The 19,188-nt window shown below is 42.0% G+C and overlaps 2 protein-coding genes across 2 annotated transcripts; one reads left to right on the top strand and one right to left on the bottom strand.

The window, feature by feature from the left end:
* Positions 1–679: 679 nt before the first annotated feature.
* LOC135404788 (olfactory receptor 10C1-like) lies at positions 680–4,281 on the bottom strand. Its single transcript, XM_064639522.1, has 2 exons — positions 3,355–4,281; positions 680–769 (listed from the first exon to the last, which is right to left on the bottom strand). The coding sequence occupies exons 1-2, from the start codon at positions 4,279–4,281 to the stop codon at positions 680–682; spliced, it is 1,017 nt and encodes a 338-aa protein (XP_064495592.1).
* Positions 4,282–8,354: 4,073 nt separating this feature from the next.
* Positions 8,355–9,298, top strand: LOC135405739 (olfactory receptor 10A4-like). Its single transcript, XM_064640330.1, is given in 3 exon segments — positions 8,355–8,677; positions 8,680–9,174; positions 9,177–9,298. Coding segments are annotated over 3 exon segments (930 nt in total). The 5' UTR covers positions 8,355–8,364.
* Positions 9,299–19,188: the final 9,890 nt, after the last annotated feature.

Below are 19,188 nucleotides of genomic sequence, written 5' to 3'. Positions count from 1 at the left end.
AAGGAGCTGTGGAAAGAGATTAACAGACTACACTGTGAGGCAGGAGGAACAGAAGAGGAACAGGAATAATGTAGAAATGGCCATCTGAACTACTCATGCTGGACGGCCTTTACAATTACTGGGGGGAAGAAGTACAACTACTGTGCAATTCAACATCCTAAAAAATCTAATCAGACTAAACATCTGAAACAATTCAATAAACTATCGCTCTAATTCAATTGCTCTAAAATTGCCTATTGCTCTCCACTGACTGTTTAAGAAGTCTAGGACGATTGTTTCAGTTGTCTAAATCTTGCATTTCTAAAGCTACTTACATGACTCTTTTTCTCCTGAAATCCCATATTTTAATAATAATTGGAGTACTGATACTAGGAAGCAAGTCCATGAATACCCTTCTATCTCTTTACCTTACCATAGGGTCTAAAAAAGTCTAAAATAGCACCAAAAACCCAAGTGTAAGGTCCACTGCTATGTGGAAACTGTGAGTTCCATAGATTTTCTTTAACAATTAAACCCCTAGAAGTCTAAGAGGTCTACAGTTTCAAACGTATTTCTTCATAGGAGTAACATACATGATACATGTGATGACAAATCATGTCATTGTCCGGTGGAGGGCTTCAAAGATGATGAAGGGACCGGAGCATCTCTCTACGGCTGAGGGAGTTGGGTCTGGTCAGCCTCAAGAAGACTGAGAGGGGATCTCCTCTATGTATATAAGTATCTTCAGGGAGGGTGTCAGAGGATGGACCAGGCTCTGCTCAGTGGTGCCCTGCAATAGGACAAGGAGTAACAGGCAGAAACTGATGCATTGAATCCACCTGAATGTGAATATTCCACCTGAAAATGAGGAAGAACTTCCTAGGATGCATATTAATAGAAATGTCCCTTCAGGCTATCAAGTCAAGCCTGGAGAAGGAGATCTCAAGCTTTAAGGGTGTGGTTTGTCTTTATCTCATGATGTTTTGGGCACATAAACACTAATCCTTTGGAATGTAACCTGACTTCAGATACAGACGTCTATTTGCAGGTGTGTACAAGCCCGCTGGATGTCTGAATTCCCAACAGAGTCAAAATGAATCAATCCATGAGTGGAACCTGGTGACCAAATCTACTGCAAAAGTGTATCTGGCATCTATAGTCCATAGTGACAGCTTAGACACCAACTTGAAGTGTAGATATTTGGATATTCTAATGACTAAATAAAAATGTTCAGTGTAATTTTACATGTCCAGATATTGCATCTGCTCTACAAATGCCATTCCAAAACAATATGAGCCTTTTATAATGATATAACTCCCAGAAATGTCATATCTAATCTATTAGGAATCCATGCTTACAATCACTTGATAGATATTGAACCATCATTCATAGACTATAAGTCCAAGATTAAATCAATTGTTCCTGAAGAACAGAATTTCTAAATTTATTTTAAAATCTCTATCTATCCAACCTTTAATGACTACCACTAAATCACTCCTATTTACCTTTGGTATAGTGAAAGTAAAGATACAATTAAAACAACAGTCCACCCTCTCCATTATAAAAAAAATTAGACACTGAGAAATCTGTCTATAATTGCAAATATCACGCCCTTGGATGAACTGGAGAGCTACAGAAGAATCTTTTTTAAGTGACCCAAGAGTATGGATGAAGAACTGCAAGTATCTCAAGGGGAACTTCAGCAGCTTCAAATACTTCATCACTTTTAAGATACTTCTATTTTTTTTTAAATTTTGCCTTTCATAAGCAATCTTCACAAAACATTCACAGAACAAAGACTGAGGAGCACCAGATACACATCTTGAAAAAGGGTCACAAAATCATTTAAAGCCTGGATAGTAGAAGTGTATCCTTTAAAAGAAAGAAGCCACTGGTGAAGCAAGCTGGTGGATTTCTTAGTCTGTAGTAAGTTTTGCTTTCCATTCATCTCAGGACTTTTGGCAACACAGTAATGGAATATGTGGGGAAAAAAGAATCTGGTGCCTGCAAATGACCTCCAGCAGCTATGGGAGCAACTATGAGAGCTGTTTGGTGTTTTGGTGAGGCAACTAACTTGCCTTCTCTTCAAATATATGGAAGACAGCTTCCTTTCTTCTTGCTGTTATGAATTGTGTTCATTTGGCTTCTCTAATTTGTGGATTTTTGTATTCAGTGTGGAATTCATTTACCTTCACCAGGCATATTTGAACAGGACTCCAGGTTCAATTTATGATAAGAATCCACTGCTTATAAAAAACACTACCTGGGTACATTTTACACAGTTTAGAATTTCCTTGCTATCTTCTGACCATCACTGCAGAACGGTTTGGGTCTCCTATAGATCCTGAGTCATATCTGAAAAATGCCTTTGATTACTTAAGGTATATGAGAAGAAATGGAAAGCTCATCCTTAAGCCAGTGAATCTCACCTCTATAGTCTCCAAATTCATAGTTGCAGAAGATCATTCATCTTCTAAAAGAGATACTTATGAAATGTAGAAATATTTCTTTCTGGAGGAAGTTATTTGCCTCCATTTCCAATGAAATATTAGATTTATTCTCCCAGACTTCAATGAGTGACCTTTATATCCTTAAATTAGACCACGCAAATCCTACCTTTTCAGTCATGGAGTGCAAAGCTTTCTAGTTAATATGTAATATATAATAATATGTCCTAATAACATATCCTAATAGTCTATAATAGAAATATTAAAGGCAAAAACCATATATGAAATAACGGGTTTTGATACAAATTCTATACAAACCAGTCTGCTCTTCATATATAAAAAGATTTAGCCAAGACTTGGTATAAAATATTTATAACAATGACTCTAAAATTAAAGAAAGGTCTTTGAGGCAGATATGCAATTTTGCACACCTTTTTTTTCCGATAACAGTCTCAGAACTCATAACCAGTGCTCAGTAATTTCCTGGGCTCTGTATTATAACTTGAATTATATCTTCTTTTCCCAAAGAAATTTACTAAACATTTTTAGGAAATAAATGTAAATTCATGAAAATTTATTGTTCTCAGCTCTTTCAGTAAAATCAGAATCCTGAACATTACTCTTTTGTTCAAAAAGTCAGAAACAGGTAAAACACAATTTTCTGCAGATAGCAAGGAAAAGAAAAAGAAAAAAAGTTTATTTATTTAAGAATTTCTTCAGTATGTGGAAGAAGTTTCCTTTCAAAATCCTAACATAGTATCTAACACTCTTTCTTACAGTTCAACATCTCCACTCTTTCTTTCCTCCCCATAAGCTGAAGTGTTCTTGGGAATTATCTGGAAATTCCTTTTACTGAACAAGAATTTACAGTGAAAAATACCACTACAACCATCTGAAACAATGCAAATATTCTGTTGCATTTCCACACTAAATTAATATTTCTCCATTTTTTTCTCAGGGCTCTTTTCACCTCCTCATTCCTCAAACTATAAATAGTAGGATTCAGTAAAGGAGTCACCACAGAATAAGAAAGTGAGAGGAATTTATCAACAGATGCAGAATAGGTGTATTTTGGCCACAAATACATGGAGCTTGCGGTACCATAAAAAAGAATCACAACTAAAAGATGTGAGGAGCAAGTAGAAAATGCTTTCTGCTGGCTTTCAGCTGATGACATCAGAAGAATTGTGGAAATTATGCGACTATATGAATAAATGATCAACAAGAAGGGACACAAAATAGCAAAGACAGCCACCACAATGACTTGAATTTCACTTGGGAAAGTGTTACCACAAAGCAGGTCCAAGAGGGGTTGAATCTCACAGAAAAAGTGATTGATGGCAAAACCACAGAAGGGTAAGCTGAATGTTGTGATGGTGTGTACCAAGCCTACAGCAGCTCCACAAATGTAAGTTCCAGCAACCAGACTTTTGCAGACTCTACTGTTCATGACAATAGTGTAATACAAGGGGCAACATATTGCCACGTAACGGTCCAGTGACATGGCAGCCAAGAGGAAACATTCAGCAACTCCAAAGAAAAGGAAGAAAAACATTTGCATTGCACATCTTGCCTTGGAGATACCTATTGTTCCCACCATCAGATTCTCAAGAATATTTGGTATTATGACTGACAAATAGCAGATATCCAAACAGGACAGCTGAGTGAGGAAGAAATACATGGGGGAATGAAGGGTGTTATCACCATTCATTGTCAAAGCTATCACTGTGTTAGCCATCAAGGTGAGAATATAAAGAGATAATAAAACTACGAAGAGCAAAGGATGCAAATGAGAGATTTCAGAAAAACCCAGGAGTCTGAATTCACTCACTTCACTGAAGTTCCCAAGAATCATTCCTCTCTGGTACCTAGTAGAACTATTCTCTCTTCGTTTTTGCACTCAGTAGTTGATGACGTAGTAAACAGACAGGCAAATTGGCAATCCAAATACCACTGCCTGACTGAATAGGCAAAAGGACGAGTAGAATTTAGAAATTATCAAGATTTTGAAAAGGTCTTCTGAAGAGATTAAGTGGTCTTATGCAAATGTTTTTGTCTCTATTTTTGACTGAGGCTTCTTTTCATAGCACTGCCTTCAAAGTTTGCGTATTTACTGGTGTCTTCAATGCTCAGCTACAGTTTTTACCCTGCAGAACAAGGGGGGAAAAAAAAGCAAATATTTTTTATGGACTAATCCGTTCAAGTTCCAACAGCATCAGTAGCAACATTTGAATATAACAAAGATAATTTTACTGTTATTTAAGTGATCTACTCTGGGGATGCATGCAAGGTCAATTGGTCCAAAGCATCTTGTGACTGTACTCATGGCTAGGCTATACAGCATGAAAAGGGTTAAAGGGCCCTTACAAGAGACAGGCTTTGCATGCACAAGGATTTACTTGTGGCATACACAGCTTACGGCAGTCATGTATTCTGAAGTTACCTTGTGGGGAGCGTGGTGGAAAAGAGGAAGAAAAAAGTCCTAAATCATGAGGTCTCCAGAAAAACATTCTACTCTGAGCATTCTGCAGTGAATAAGGAGAGGTGTTTTTCCCCAGCACTATATCCTATATATATATATTTATGAAGTCCACTGAGACTTGCTAATGCTGATTACAGCAATAAAGCATAGTTGTTACTCACAGGTTGGTTACTAACTATGGTGTATGTATATTAGTTGATTCACAGACACTCTTTTTGGTCTCTCCAGTTTTAGATAATTTGGAATACACTTCTATATAAACCTAGATGTTCTCATGCAACATCAAGAGTTGTCTTTGACTTTGAAACAATTACTATTACTTCATAATTATCACCAAATTAGTGAGACAGTAGTCACGTAACCTTGTCATATTTATGCTTTCTCAACAAAATTTGAAGGTGAAGCAGAGGTACAGTCCACATTCATATGGGACTGTAAATCCTGCTGAGATAGGAATGGAAGGCTGCAAGTTACAAGTGATCACAAATCACTTCAATAAAACTGTCAACTTTGTAAAGGTCTTGGCCAGAGTCAGTCATCTAGAGTACCTTTATAGCCTCTGGGGAGAGAGATCCTCTTAATCTTTACAGTATATCAGAATCAGGCGAAACAAGCCATAGAAGTGCCTGTTTTTCTCCATTGACTATAAAAGATATTCAGACCCCCAAACCAAGAATGCAGACACAGAATTATCATCAACTTTGTCATCTAAACCTAGAGGACCTGCACCTTAGGACAACTTTGTGGGTATCTGCAGGGAGATGATAAATTGCAAAGCAACATATGAAGACCATGAGTGCACAAAAAGGCCTTAACGACCCTGCCCTATGGTCTCCAGCCATACTCTCTGTCCACAGACCCATGATCTTCATTTAAAATCACTTCAGCTTATATTGACCCTGAGCAGGAGACCATTATGTGTTTAGGAGTAGTGATGCATGTAGCAGTTCACCTGAAAAGGCCTAAGCTTTGCTGTGCTGAACATCCAGGATGACCCTCAGGTCTGGGCTGTGCTCATCTCTTGGTCACAGGTTAAACTCAGCAGCTCATGGTAAGCAGGCAGCTTCCCCTCTTACTGGTGACACCACTACCTGCGTGGCCTGGCCTGTGTCCAGAAGTGAAACAAGTTCTCATGAGAACAACCTTTAAGAATAAAGTTGTTTCATTATGATGGAATTATATAATAGATTGAATGATCAAATGGGAGAGCTACCTCTATGGGCAGGATCTATGCAGCACACCGTGGGAAAATTCATTCCCTTCTGCATGAGAGCAGGGTTTCCAGGACTGTAAGGGACAAGATTTGTTCGTTACTCATCTTGATTTTTATTATATCTTATTAAATTTTTTTTTTTTATTTAGCCATTTGTTGTGGTCTTATGATGTGGTTTCTTATTTAGATCCATTAGCAACCCTGCATTGGCTATCTCAGCACAATGTCCCTTTAAATGCCAAAGAGACAATGTCCATCTTCCATAGTCAGAGGTAAAGCAGTGTGCACTTAGCCTGTTAACTGGCAGGATGTCATTTCAATCAGCCATTATCATTGAAACAGGCTCCAGTTAAACTTGGATCAGAGTAAATCTGCATCGAGATTTGACTATCCCCAGGTCTGACTCTGACAGACACGTGCTGTAGCTTTTCAGATAAGTCACATGATGGAGAACAGCTCCCCCTGTTCCTCCTGGCCCCTTCCCAGCCCCCTGATCAGAACAGGGCCCAGGTGATGAACTTAGATTTTTTTTAATAGATGTTGTGTATTTGAATGAGTACAGAAAAGTTCCACTCGTAATGTTCAGAAATTTTTGACCAAAGTTCAGCCAGTTAGAGAAATCTGGGGTTTATATTTGATTAAAAGCGGAATTACTGACGGATATCCACACTGACAGCGTCGATATCTCATTCAAACTGATCCTATTTCACCTGGCCTTAGAACTGTCTTCGTCCACTCTTGTCTTTAGTCATTGATTATAGAGTGACCTCTGCATTATAATCATCTTCTGTAAGCAACAAAGGGAAAGTGATTTTTCAGGGAAGAACCACCTAATGTGATGCAGGTGTCTTCTGGACATAGTAAGTGACAACTAGAAAGTGCTATATCTTTGTTTAATTAAACAGAAGCATAGCATGATTCACCTAAATAAAGACAGAAATATCCATAGAGGACAGAAATATCCAGAGAGGAAAATTTCTGAGAAATCTGAAGGATCTATCTGAGTTGGCATGATGTGTTCTCTCAGGGGACACCTTTCCCATACCATTAATTAAAGAGTATAAAACCAGAGTTAGACATGAGCAATGCATAAGTTCTTTCCTCCTGCAAAACCTTTAAAGCTTTTTTCCTGTGCTTGGTCTATGTGGTTTGTTTCCATACCAATTTTTTATCCCTTAATTTAGGCAGGATCAGGCCTAATGCCATGAATGGTAAAAAAATAACAGATTAAAATAGATATGCAAGTGTTCCATAGGTTTTTCTTTAGTTTGTTCCAGGACCTAACAGGAAAAGCAGAGAGAGGGCTCTGTCACACCTAAACAACGAGAAAAAAATAACTGACTCCTACAATTGCTAACAGTCAATATCCAAAAGATTATTTTTCGGTGGGGACATAGACAGATAGAAATACTTAAGGTTTGTAGTGTGGCTTTTCCAAAAATATTAACCACAGCCTTCTCCTATTGGCAGGTGAGCTACTTTATTTCATTCATTCTTCTGTCTCTTCTTCCCCATCTTATTGTTCTCTGCCACCTACACAGGACTTGTCTTTAAGGGAGACTTATCTGCCTATGAAGTGAATGGTTTATTGGAATAGAAGATCAATTACAAGAAATGTTTAATTCTTGAAAAAAGCTGTTCCTCCTGAAGAATGCCTGGAACAAATGCAATTTTCTGGGGTGCAATCCACATTATTTAGTAGTTTTGTGTGGTACTGTGCAGAGTATACAGGATTTTCTGTGTTCAGTAGGTAATTCTTTCCTGGAATGAACCCCACTCACAGAATGATAGCAAGAGGGACTCATTGCCAAGCACCCATTCTGTCAACAAATCCATAATTTCTGGGTTTTAATGACCAACCTTCTTTGCTTGGCAAAGGGTTTATAGTTGCAGATCTCTACTGGATAATGGGACAAAAGTCCACTTCAAAAAGTGGGGCAGTACAGTATAATCCTCATCCCAAAAGGTAGGAAGAGTGAAGTATTCTACTATCATAACAAAGAGGTATCTTCCTTTTCATTGACTAGAAGTGAAGGACACTCGGTTGGGAAAGCTGTTCTTATTTATTAAAAGCTGTGTGAAGGAAACCACCTTGCTTTTCTCCACTAAACAGTCCTTAGCACTAAAAATACCTAAACACAACACTTCCTTTTCTGGGATCTTGTCCTATTGGAAAGTAACATCTATAAAGATTCAATTTAATATTTTGTATTTCTTTAGATTAACTAGAAAATGGACATGTAATGACTTCTGCAGTTAAAAGACACCTGAGGGACATGGACAGCAGTAATCACATTGTGGTGACCTATCTCCAATTTTTACCCTTCTCCAGCATCCCAGAGATCCAAGGCTCTCTCTTTTGTCTGTTACTGTCCATGTACCTCAGTACTTTGGTGGGAAACATCGTCATCATCACAATCACTATGGTAGATGCTGCCCTTCACTCTCCCACGTATTTTTTCCTTAAGAACTTTTCCTTCCTGGAGGTTAGCTATACCACATCCACCATCCCCAAGACGCTAGTGAACTTTCTCACAAAGAGGAAGAACATATCTTTTGGGGCTGTGCCACACAGATGTATGCTTTCTCCCTCCTGGGGATGACAGAATGCTGTTTGCTGGCTGCCGTGGCCTGTGACTGCTATGTGGCCGTGTGCCAGCCTCTGCACTACACGGCCACGATGAGATGGAACACGTGCTTCTTGCTTTCAGCTGTGCCTTGGCTTGGGGTCTTGGTGGCCTTAGTGCAGACAACTTTCGTCTTTACCCTTCCATGCTGTGGTCCCAATGGGATCAATCACTTCTTCTGTGACCTGCTGCCTCTGCTTAAGTTGGCTTGCGTGGCCACCTGTAAAAATGAAATCACCACCTACGTAATAGCTGTCCTTTTCATCATGGTCCTCTTCTTATTCATAGTTGTGTCATATATCCAGATTCTCCACACCATCTTCAAGATACCATCAGTGAAGGGCAAGGGAAAAGCATTCTCTACCTGCTTTTCTCACCTAGTCGTGGTCACTCTGTTTTACGGACCTGGCATTGTGACCTACTTGAGACTCAAAGCTTTTATTCAAGCAGCAGTAGCAAATTGTTTTCTCTTTCTTACACACTGTTGTCTCCAATGATGAACCCCTTGATTTACAGCTTGAGGAACAAAGAGGTGAAACAAGCCTATTAAAAGTCAAAAATAGAAATATGTAATATGTTTATGAATTATATTAAATGTAGTAGTAGCTTTGATATTGTGTGTACTGCTGGAAGGACAATATGATTTGCCAGCACTTACCCAAAAATTAATCTCTACCTTCCAGCTTTGAGTCAATCCTCCAGGTAATTCAGCCTTTAAAAAAAAAGGTTGTTTCTCTTCAGATTCTTTCTTATATCATTTTAAGATAGGTTTGGCATCCAGCTCGCGTGAATCACCTGCTACTGTATCCTCTATGTCCTGTCCATCAATACAGAAATAGTTCTTTGCTTTGCAGATGTATTTACCTGTGATAAGATGAAATTCACTATATTCTCTGAATATCGTGAAAACATTTCTGTGTAGCTTTTCTAAAAACACACTAGGATGAGTGCAAGAAATTATCAGAGAAGGGGACAATGGACCTAATGAGAAGTACTACGCAAATATTTAAGACATTAATCTTCTGGTGAGTTCTGATGAAGAGATTTCCCAGATGAGCTCTTCAACTCTATTTTGTGAAGAAAGTTTATTTGAAAGTTTGAAGGGGTAAGGTTTCTCTTTGCTTCAAATACACAGTTTATCTGTTCTAAACCAGATTTCTGCCATAGAAAGAGGCAACCTATCACTTAGACATCTTCATTGCTGTATGTTTGTTTTTGAAGTCAAAACAATGAATTTATACCAACATATGTATATCTTAGGCTTCTGAATTGAAAACAGAAAACAATGTCTCTTTTTGTGTAAAAAAAAAGGTTGACTGTGGAATGACAGGAACTACTTGAGTGTCAAGGAAATGGATGGTCATAGGGAAGCTGATTTGAGACATGAAAGTTTTAAAAGTGAGGCTAAAACTTTAACTTTTTTTCCTTTTTTTTCCTTCTGGTTTTACTATGTACTCACTTGGAGGATTCATGGGATCCTAGTTTACCTCTTCACTCTTCCCTTTTTCTTTGCTAAGCTAAGACAGTGGATGTGGAATTAGTCATTCAAATGGGAGAAGCATGCAAGGGTGTTTTGCACCAGGAATTGCTAGTTCATTTTGATCCCAATAAGACAGACACAAAGGTTGTGTCAAGGATACAGATTTGTGTCAAGGATCATTTCAAGTGATTTAGTAGAGTTTACACCATAAAGAAGAGGATAATAAAGATAAAATTGCATCACTTCAGATTCTGGGAACCTGTACACTGGGACGCTAGGAGGTATTGAAAAACACCTGAAGGACAATGCAGTCATCAGTCACAGCCAGCATGGAGTCATGCTTGTCAAATCTTCTGACCTTTTAGGACAAGGTAACCCACCTAGTTGACCAAGGGAAGCCAGCTGATGTAATCTTTTTGGATTTCACTAAAGCTTTTGATACGGTTTCTCACAGGATCTTTCCGGGCAAAATGTCCAGCCGACAGCTGGATAAACACATCATATGATAAGTAAGCAATTGGCTCATGGGTGAAGCACAGAGGGTAATAGTGAACGGGGTGACATCAGACTGGTGACCTACCCATAGTGGAGTTCCACAGGGCTCCATCTTAGGCCCAGTGCTGTTCAACACTGTCCTCGTTAGAACAGCTAGGACCAGTTCATCACTGTGTGGGTGTAACATCCACTGTGTATTCTACACCCTCCATGTAATTTCCCAGAAACTGTTAACAATAGACCATTTGCAGCAGCTGCCCAGAGCACACCTGACTCCTCAGGCTATAGTTATGGGTGATGTTAACTCCCCTCCAGGGAGTCATTAGCACCTCCACACCCAGCCGGAGGGGTCATGTCTGCTAACGGGCCACCAAGGAGTCCAAAAATATCTCACCCACTGTGGAACTCCCCACCCTGGGGGAAGTACTGGGCATTCCTGCCTGAACTTGAGTGCATATAATATTGGGGTCTTGGGACTTCTGGTACCATTCGTTGGATCCAAAGGAGGACCAGAACCTCGACCAGACTGCAACCACCACTCTCGACCGGACTGTGATCACCACTATCGACCAGACTGCGGTCACCACCCTTGACCGGACTGTGACCAGCACTCTCACCAACAGGTTTTTCCCTCTCCTTTTACTTTGGACTCAGGGGGGCCCAACGAACACCGCTCCGTTCGTGCCCCAGGGTGCTGGGGGGTTTGTAGGTTAAAACCAATTGTTCATCTGTATAATTGTATTTATTGTATTATTTTTATTAAATTGTTATTCTGACATAATCTCTTTTGAGTTGAGTTCATTTCCCTTGCCAGTTTACCTTTAAACCAGCACAAACACATTCATAAACTTGGATGCAGGACTGGAAGGGATACTAAGTAAGTTTGCAGATGATACAAAATTGGAAGGAGCTGTTGACTCCCTCTAAGGCAGAAAGGCCCTGCAGAGAGATCTTGGCAAATGAGAGGGCTGGGACTTCACTTGAGGACTTCACAAACCCTATGATGTTTAACAGCAAGTGATCGATTCTGCAGCAGGGATGGGGCAACCCAGGATGCACAGAGAGACTGGGGAATGAGAAAGCAGTGCTGCAGAAAGGGACCTGAGGGTCCTGGTTGATGGCAAGTTCAATACGAGCCAACAGTGCTGTGGCAGCCAGGAGGGCCAACCGTGTGTCCTGGGGGGCATCAGGCCAGGTATCACTGGCTGGTCCAGGGAGGGGATTGTCCCACTCTGCTCTGACCTGGGATGGCCTCACCTGCAATATTGGGGCAGTTTTGGGCACCACAATAAAAAAAAGACATCAAGCCATTTGACAGCATCCAAAGGAGGGCATCGAGGATGGGGAAGGGCCTTGAGGGGAAGCCATGTGAGGAGCAGCTGAGGGCACTTGGTCTGTTCAGCTGGAGAAGAGGAGACTGAGGGGAGATGTCATTGCAGTCACAACTTCCTCGGGAGGGGAAGAGGAGGGCTAGACACTGATCTCTTCTCTGTGAGGACTAGTAACGGGAGCCTAGGGAATGGCCTGAAGTTTGTCAGGGAAAGTTTAGATTGGATACCAGAAAGAGGTTCTTCACCCAGAGGGTGGTTGGATGCTGGAATAGGCTCCTCAGGGCAGTGGTCACAGCCCAAAGCCTGAGAGAGCTCAAGAAGCATTTAGATGATACTCTCAGACACATGGTCCAACTCTTCAGGATGGTCCTGTGCATGGCCAGGAGCTGGACTCAATCAATAGTTCTTGTGGGTCCCTTCCAACTCAGCATATTCTGTGATTCTGTGATAAAATCTCCCTGACCCTTTTCCTTTCAAACCCGCAAAACACACCTTTCTCAGTCTTCCCTTGTGCATTTTGTGCACCAGCTCCTCACCATCTTTATGGCCTTCCTCTGCACTCACTCAAGTATAGGAGTATCTTCTTTGTTCTAGGGAGCAGAAAAACAGGACCCCATGCTTCAGATGAGATCTCAGAAGTATTGAATAAAAGGAAAGAATCCCTTCACTTGTCATGGTGGCATCACTGCTGCTAGCATGGCCCAGGATACAGCTGCCCTTTTCTGCAAAGGCATTTTGCTCATTCATATTCACTTTGTCCACTTGGATGCCCCCAGATGTTTTTCTGCAAAATTCTCTCCTAACCAGTGAGACCTTAGCCTGTTCCATTGCTATTCTATTTGTGGCTATCTTCATTACGCAACCTTAATGAGGAAAACACTCTTTTGGGTCTTGGTGGGGACAGCATGGGCTGTTGGATTCACAAATTCATCCAGGTTGTATTTGTTGTTCATCTTCCCTTCTGTGGCCCAAATGAACTCAACAATTTCTTTTGTGATGTTACACAAGTGATTAAGTTAGAATGTACCAACACTTACATATTGGAGTTTATTATGTTTGTCAACAATGACCTAGTCATCTTTATATGTTTCATTTTTCTGCTGATTTGCTACAATGTCCTACTAATCTGCCTGAAAACACTCGATCTCCAGAGGGGAGAGCAAAGCAGCAACTACCTGCGCTACCCACATCATTATTGTCTTTGTTATGCTTGTACTAGCTACATATATATTTACTGCTGGCCTTTCTACACGTTGCCTCTGGGCAAAGTAGTGGCTGTGTTCCACACCATGGTTTTTCCCCTTATCACCCCCATGATCTACACCCTGAGGAACAGGGAGATGTTCAGTGCCATGAAATGTTTGTTGGTGCACTACTTTCTGGAGAGAAGGAAACAGAAAGGAAATGCATTCATAAAGCACAGAATTACAGTATTCTTTTGTTTTGGAACAGTTTACAGGAGAGATTCATAGGTCTTATCAATGGCCCAGAATATTAGAGATATTTCTTATAGATAAATATTGAATGTCATTGCCTTGCTTTGTCAGGTCTAAATATTTCCAGTGCAGTGAGTATCATCAGATTTTTATAAATAAATAGACATAAATATCTGGGGTGTAAAATAAGTTACTGCAGTACAGTAGGTAGGCAGCCTGTTTGTTCCTTTCTACTAGTGGATAACCAAATCAACATCAGAGCAAATAAGAACCAGGAAACCTTTTTCTTCCAAGTCCTGGGCATTAGTATAAAATGGGAAATCTAATTCTTGTCCCATGTAGTGAGAAAGTTAGGTTTGATTCTTCAGTAGAAATTTCCTTATGTCATGGTTTGAGATAGCCCCAAAATCCAATTCCCTAGTTCCATCCCCCCTCCCACATCTCAACCTAATGTGAGATGGGTTTTTCCAGACAAAACACACCAGACACAAAGTGGGGGGAAGGGAATATATTACAATGACTGTACAAATAAATACCATATCACATTATACACATGATCACAAACTATCTCTACCATGACATATAGTATTTACAATGGACCAGATCTCTTCTCCCCTCCAAATAAAAGTCCAGGAGGGAAAGAAGGACAGATCCCTTCCAGTCCTTAAGCAGTAGCTCCTCTTCTGTCCTCCATGCAGCAGTAACTGGGTTGTTGTGGCTGGGATCTCTGTTCAACATACACAAGGGGGTCTCCAAGCCCCTCGGCTCTCCTTCGGTCCAAGCGAAGGCCTCACCTGTGGACTGCCAGCAGGGACAAGACTCGCATCACCACAGGCATATCACGAAATGCCGGGGCATCTTTGTGAAAGTCCCTTCCTCAGGGGATTCAAATTCCCGTTTGCAGAGCTCCGTGCTCTGTCTCTCAGGCTGCCACCGTGGCAGCAGTGCAAGGGGGGGGAGCCAAGGTCAACTCCCCCCGCATTCCATCTGGCCGTCCCGGTCCAGCTCCGGGACGCTTTGAGCTTCTCAGCTCCTCTCTCTCTCCGGTGCCGCATGTCTAAAACTCTTCTCCTAAATAGGAGTCCATCTACTCCTCCTTTCTCGGAGGTCTCAAAGGAGTTTGAGGGGCTGGTACAGTCTTACCCCAAACTCTGTCTCTCAGCTCCTGGCTCTCTCCCGGCTCTGTCTTCCAGGAGTCTTCTCTGCAGTGCTGCATGTTTCTTCTGCTGCTCGTTCAGTTCAGGTCGTTATCTCTGGCTCTCTGTCACCGTTTCTCTGGTCAGTGCCTGCTGCTGTTCTGCACCCATGGAGAAAACATTCTCCCGGCATAACTACAGGCACCTAGCCCAGCTTTATGCTGTTCCAGGTCCCTGCAGCCCCCCAGCCAGGGGCTGGGAGGGGGCCAGAGGCCCCAAGGGGCTTAGAGCCCCTTCCTCGTGGCTCTACAACATGGCCACCTCTTCAACAACCAAAACTACAACTCATCTCTTCCGGTCAGTTTGTGAGATGTTGACATTTCTGCAGGAGCGCCCATTGGGTAGAATTTCAAAACTTCCAGAGGTTTCCACCCCTTGGGGTCTACCACTTTTCAGCCTCTGGGGAAAATCAAAGTCCAAACCACTACACCTTATAATAAACTTACTAACGATAAAGTAAGGACAGGCAGCAGATTTTAAAGATCTTTGAAAATCATATCTTGACTAATACCTGAATTGCACTCTTGGGACATGAGTGGAAAAGAGACAAGGAAAGGAAAATGGATCTGCCTGAGGCCACAGTCCCATGGAGAGCTCAGCCCTGCACTTGGCCACTAGAGCTGTTCCACAGCTCGTGGGCACCCCCAGAGTGGCAGCAGAGCCTCTCTGCTCTCCATAGCAGGGCCTGCCCTGGACACAAAGGTGTAAGGCCAGGGATGGGGAGGCCCAGGATGAGGGACTATGGGGATCCTGTTTCTCCAGTGAATGGGGCCTTCCATGAGGGCAGCACGCACCATAGTGGTGCCCGAGCTGAGCGCAGCACTGGGCTGCATCCGGACCTTCAACCTGCCCAGGGAGTCCTGGAGCCCCAGGATGGAATGTTGCCAGTAGAAGGCATAGCCCATTCCTGGGGAGCTTTGTCAGCGAACAATTATATTGAAGCAATTCTATTAAAGCTAGCAAAACAGTTATTAAGAGATTAGATCTTATTAGAGATCGATGTTACTCACTCCTACCAACAACCGTGGGCAAATCTATTTTGCTCAGCCTTGAGGAGTGACCTTGAGGGGCTTCCCCACTCAAAGGAAGGATCTTCAAACACCTTAGGGAGGTATGCTAGAAGTCCTTGGTATGCAAAAGTGGGACTGGACTTTTATTGTATAAAGTGATTGACTATCAGTCATATACATCTTTAGATTATGTGTTTTCAGGCTTACTCAGTAATTTTACTTAACTTTCCTAATTAATTTTTTTAAGTACTCTTATTTTCCACCCTGTGATACCCCACTATAGCCAGCATTTAGTAAGGTTTTATCATAAGCTTCTATAGTGGGAATGCAGCTCGGGAAAATTACTGAAACTTTGAGTTTTGTTAAAAAAACTATAATCAACCTTGATATGCTTCAATGATCTCAGACCTGGGGAAGAGAGATAGTGCTGAAATGGGACACAAGAAATACAGAATTTATGTACCAAAAGGACATAAATTTTGCAGAACCCTGAGACAAAGAAGGAACTAACAAAGACAATTTGGCAATTGTACTGAAACCCTGTCTATCTGGGAGAAATAATGAAAGCACCTAAAACATGGACTAATAGCATGAGAAGCAAGAAATCAATAACTAAGATAGAATACTAATTAATGAACTGAATGATGCCATTTATAGCCCATGAACATTAATTTCTTTGTTTGATAAAATGTGTAAATTGTGAAAAGTTTTGAACTTGCACGCGCATCTTTAGAGGAGTGATCCCCCACGAAATAAAGTATTACCTGCTTCCTAGTACTAAAAATAGTATTTGAGAGTTTGATTTATCCTGCCTGACATTTTGGGCTCCAGTAGTGGGTCTGGTAGTTTGGCCAAGCTGGTCTCAGCATTCTTCAACACTAAAAACAGCAGACCCTCCTTGCTCACTCCTATCAGTGATCAGCAGACCATCCTTGCTCAAGCCATCACTGACAAGTCATAAACAAGACACAGCTGGAGCTGCTATATCCCTGCTTAGGCAGAGCATCCAGCTCCAGCTGGCACAGCTTCCCTGAGCAACACTTGACTGGCACTCTGTCACTTTACCCTAGAAAAGCCCTGTTCCCAGATTTTAATGGGAGGGACTTCTAACAGCTCCCTCTTGGAGTGTGTGTGGGGATTCCTCCCTTGAGTGGGGACAGCCATCAAGGTTACTCCTTGAGCCTGAGAGAAAGCGATTTGCCCATGGCCCTTGGCAGGGGTACCATCAATCTCTACTTAATATTTGTTTTCTTAGCTTTAATATAATTGCTTCAACACTGCTTCCAAATACTGCACTATGTTTCCAGCTATAATTATCTACAACATGGAATAAATAATTCTGATTACAGTATTTTAGTATTTATTATTTTATTATTTTAATAACATTTATTATAACATTACTATCTATTGCTGAATATATATAACATGTAACAATGTATAATAAAGTATTACTTCTCTATATATTTCCATATTATATTTCTATATATATTTCTATATTTCTATATTATATTTCTGTATATATTTCTATATTTCTATATATATTTCTATATATATTCTATATTTCTATATATATTTCTCTATATATATATTCTATATTTCTATATATATTTCTATATTTCTAATAATATTTCTATATTATTGTAACTATCATCTACTTAGCTAAATCATTCACTCAGGTCTGAGAAGGCGTATCGAAAACAAGGATGCCTTGGCTAATAAACGCAGTGCTAGTCTTCCGTTCTGCTTGAGCCAGGGCCATAATCCAACGCCATCATTGCCAGAGTGCCCTGAATGCTTGTCTGACGTGAATCTCTGGGGCGTGGAAACCCTCCTCTTCTTCTCTGAAGGGCGGTAGTCTGTGTGCTGCCCAAACTGGCTGTGGCAATCACAGCCCCGCCATGTTGATCTTCTCTGCTCTCTCTGCCTCTGTCGGGTTTGCTCCCGAGCAGCCCGGAGCATGAGAGCCTGCTTGGAGCTGGCTTTGGAGGGCCCTGGAACTGCAGTATTCACTAAGACTTGGTCACAACGTGGAGGACTTGTTCTCTCCCTCTTTCTCTTCCGCAGTGAGCGGTCACAGTCTGTGTACTGCACAAACCGGCTGCCAAGGTTGTAAGTTCCCCGCACAGATCTGCTTGGCTCCCTCTGCCTCAGCAAGGTTTGCTCCTGAGCAGCCCTGGGAGCGGGAGCCCACCGGCAGATCCTCTTGGAAGGCCTTGCAGCTGTGCTATCCCTAGGACCACGGTCACGACTTGGAGGACCAGTTCTTCTCTCTGAAGCGTCCTCATAGTCTGTGGTGTCCCCAGACCAGCTGCGGAGATCCCTGCCCCACAGAGGGAATCTGCTCCGGGACCGCTCCCTGCCAGTGTCCTTCATGCCCTGCAAAGAGAGCTGTGGAGAGTTCCTGCCCTTTTCTCCTGAAAGGATCAGAGCAGTGGGGAACCCCTACAAGTTCTGGGACAGGACAGTTTGGGGCCTCCAAAAGGCTCTTTTGGAGGGCTACTAAGACCAAAAGGCCAGAGGCGCACAAAAGGGATGGATCCAGGTGGGATGCTTTGAGAGGGAACAGCGTTGTGGCTGTGAAGAAAGGTGCGGTGTGTGAGGGGCAAAAGAGAAATGCTGAGATCCCAGAAAGAAATCCACTCTTCCTCTGATGCCCTGACCCATGACCCCAACGTTACCTTAGTCCTACCAGTCAGAGCCTGTGGTCCAACAGAGCCCGCCTGCTTGCTGCTGGCCACACACTGACTGAGGAAGGAAGGGGCATGTGATGGTGCCAGTGAGGAAGAAGGCCTTTCTCCAATTCTCAGATCGGAGCATCTGGAGAAAAACAAAAGAGTGATCTCAGTTTAGAGCTGTTGTTGCAACCTCCTCTGGGGTTCAGTCATTTTCTCAGAGAGGCTTCTATGACAGAGAGAAGACTTAACCAAGGACACTAATGGGAAACTCAGCTAGGGTCTTCCCACCAAGTTTGCCTCTGTCCCAACAAAAACCTCATCTCTATACCTCCCACAGCCTCCATTTCCTAAATTCACAGACTTGTTTGGGTTGCAAGGGACCTTTAACTTTATCTTGTTCCACCCCGCTGTGGTGGGCAGGAACACCCTCCACTATTCCAAGGTTTCTCCAAGCCCTGTCCAACCTGGCCTTGAACACTTCCAGGGATGGGGCCCCCACAGATGCTGTGGCAACCTGTGCCAGTGTCTCAGCACCCTTACAGCAAAGAATTCCTTCCCAATATCTAAGGTAAACCTGCCCTCTGTTAGCTGAAAACTGATAGCCTTCATCCTGTCACTACATTCCCTGACAAATGGTGCCTCCCCATCTTTCCTGGAGGTCCTCTTTAAGTCCTCTTATCTACAAGAGTCAACATCAGAGACCAGGCAAGTAGCAGATTCCATCCGGGCCGCAGCCTGAAGCCCAGTAAAGGACAGACACGGAGTAGTTCAGATTTGACAGCACTGAATGATGCAGGTAGTAATTTCATTTGATGAG

The sequence above is a fragment of the Pseudopipra pipra genome, chromosome W (assembly GCF_036250125.1).
Source record: "Pseudopipra pipra isolate bDixPip1 chromosome W, bDixPip1.hap1, whole genome shotgun sequence".
Classification (NCBI taxonomy): domain Eukaryota; kingdom Metazoa; phylum Chordata; class Aves; order Passeriformes; family Pipridae; genus Pseudopipra; species Pseudopipra pipra.
The sequence above is the reverse complement of the archived record's forward strand: the minus strand, read 5'-3'. Positions and strand labels throughout refer to the sequence as shown.

Excerpts from the sequence above, each read along its gene's own strand:
- LOC135404788 (XM_064639522.1), bottom strand. The coding sequence starts at position 4,281 with ATGATTCTTGGGAACTTCAGTGAAGTGAGTGAATTCAGACTCCTGGGT. Across the intron at positions 770-3,354 it reads AATGGAGAAATATTAATTTA|GGCACCACTGAGCAGAGCCT; the intron begins GTGTGGAAATGC and ends GTCCTATTGCAG.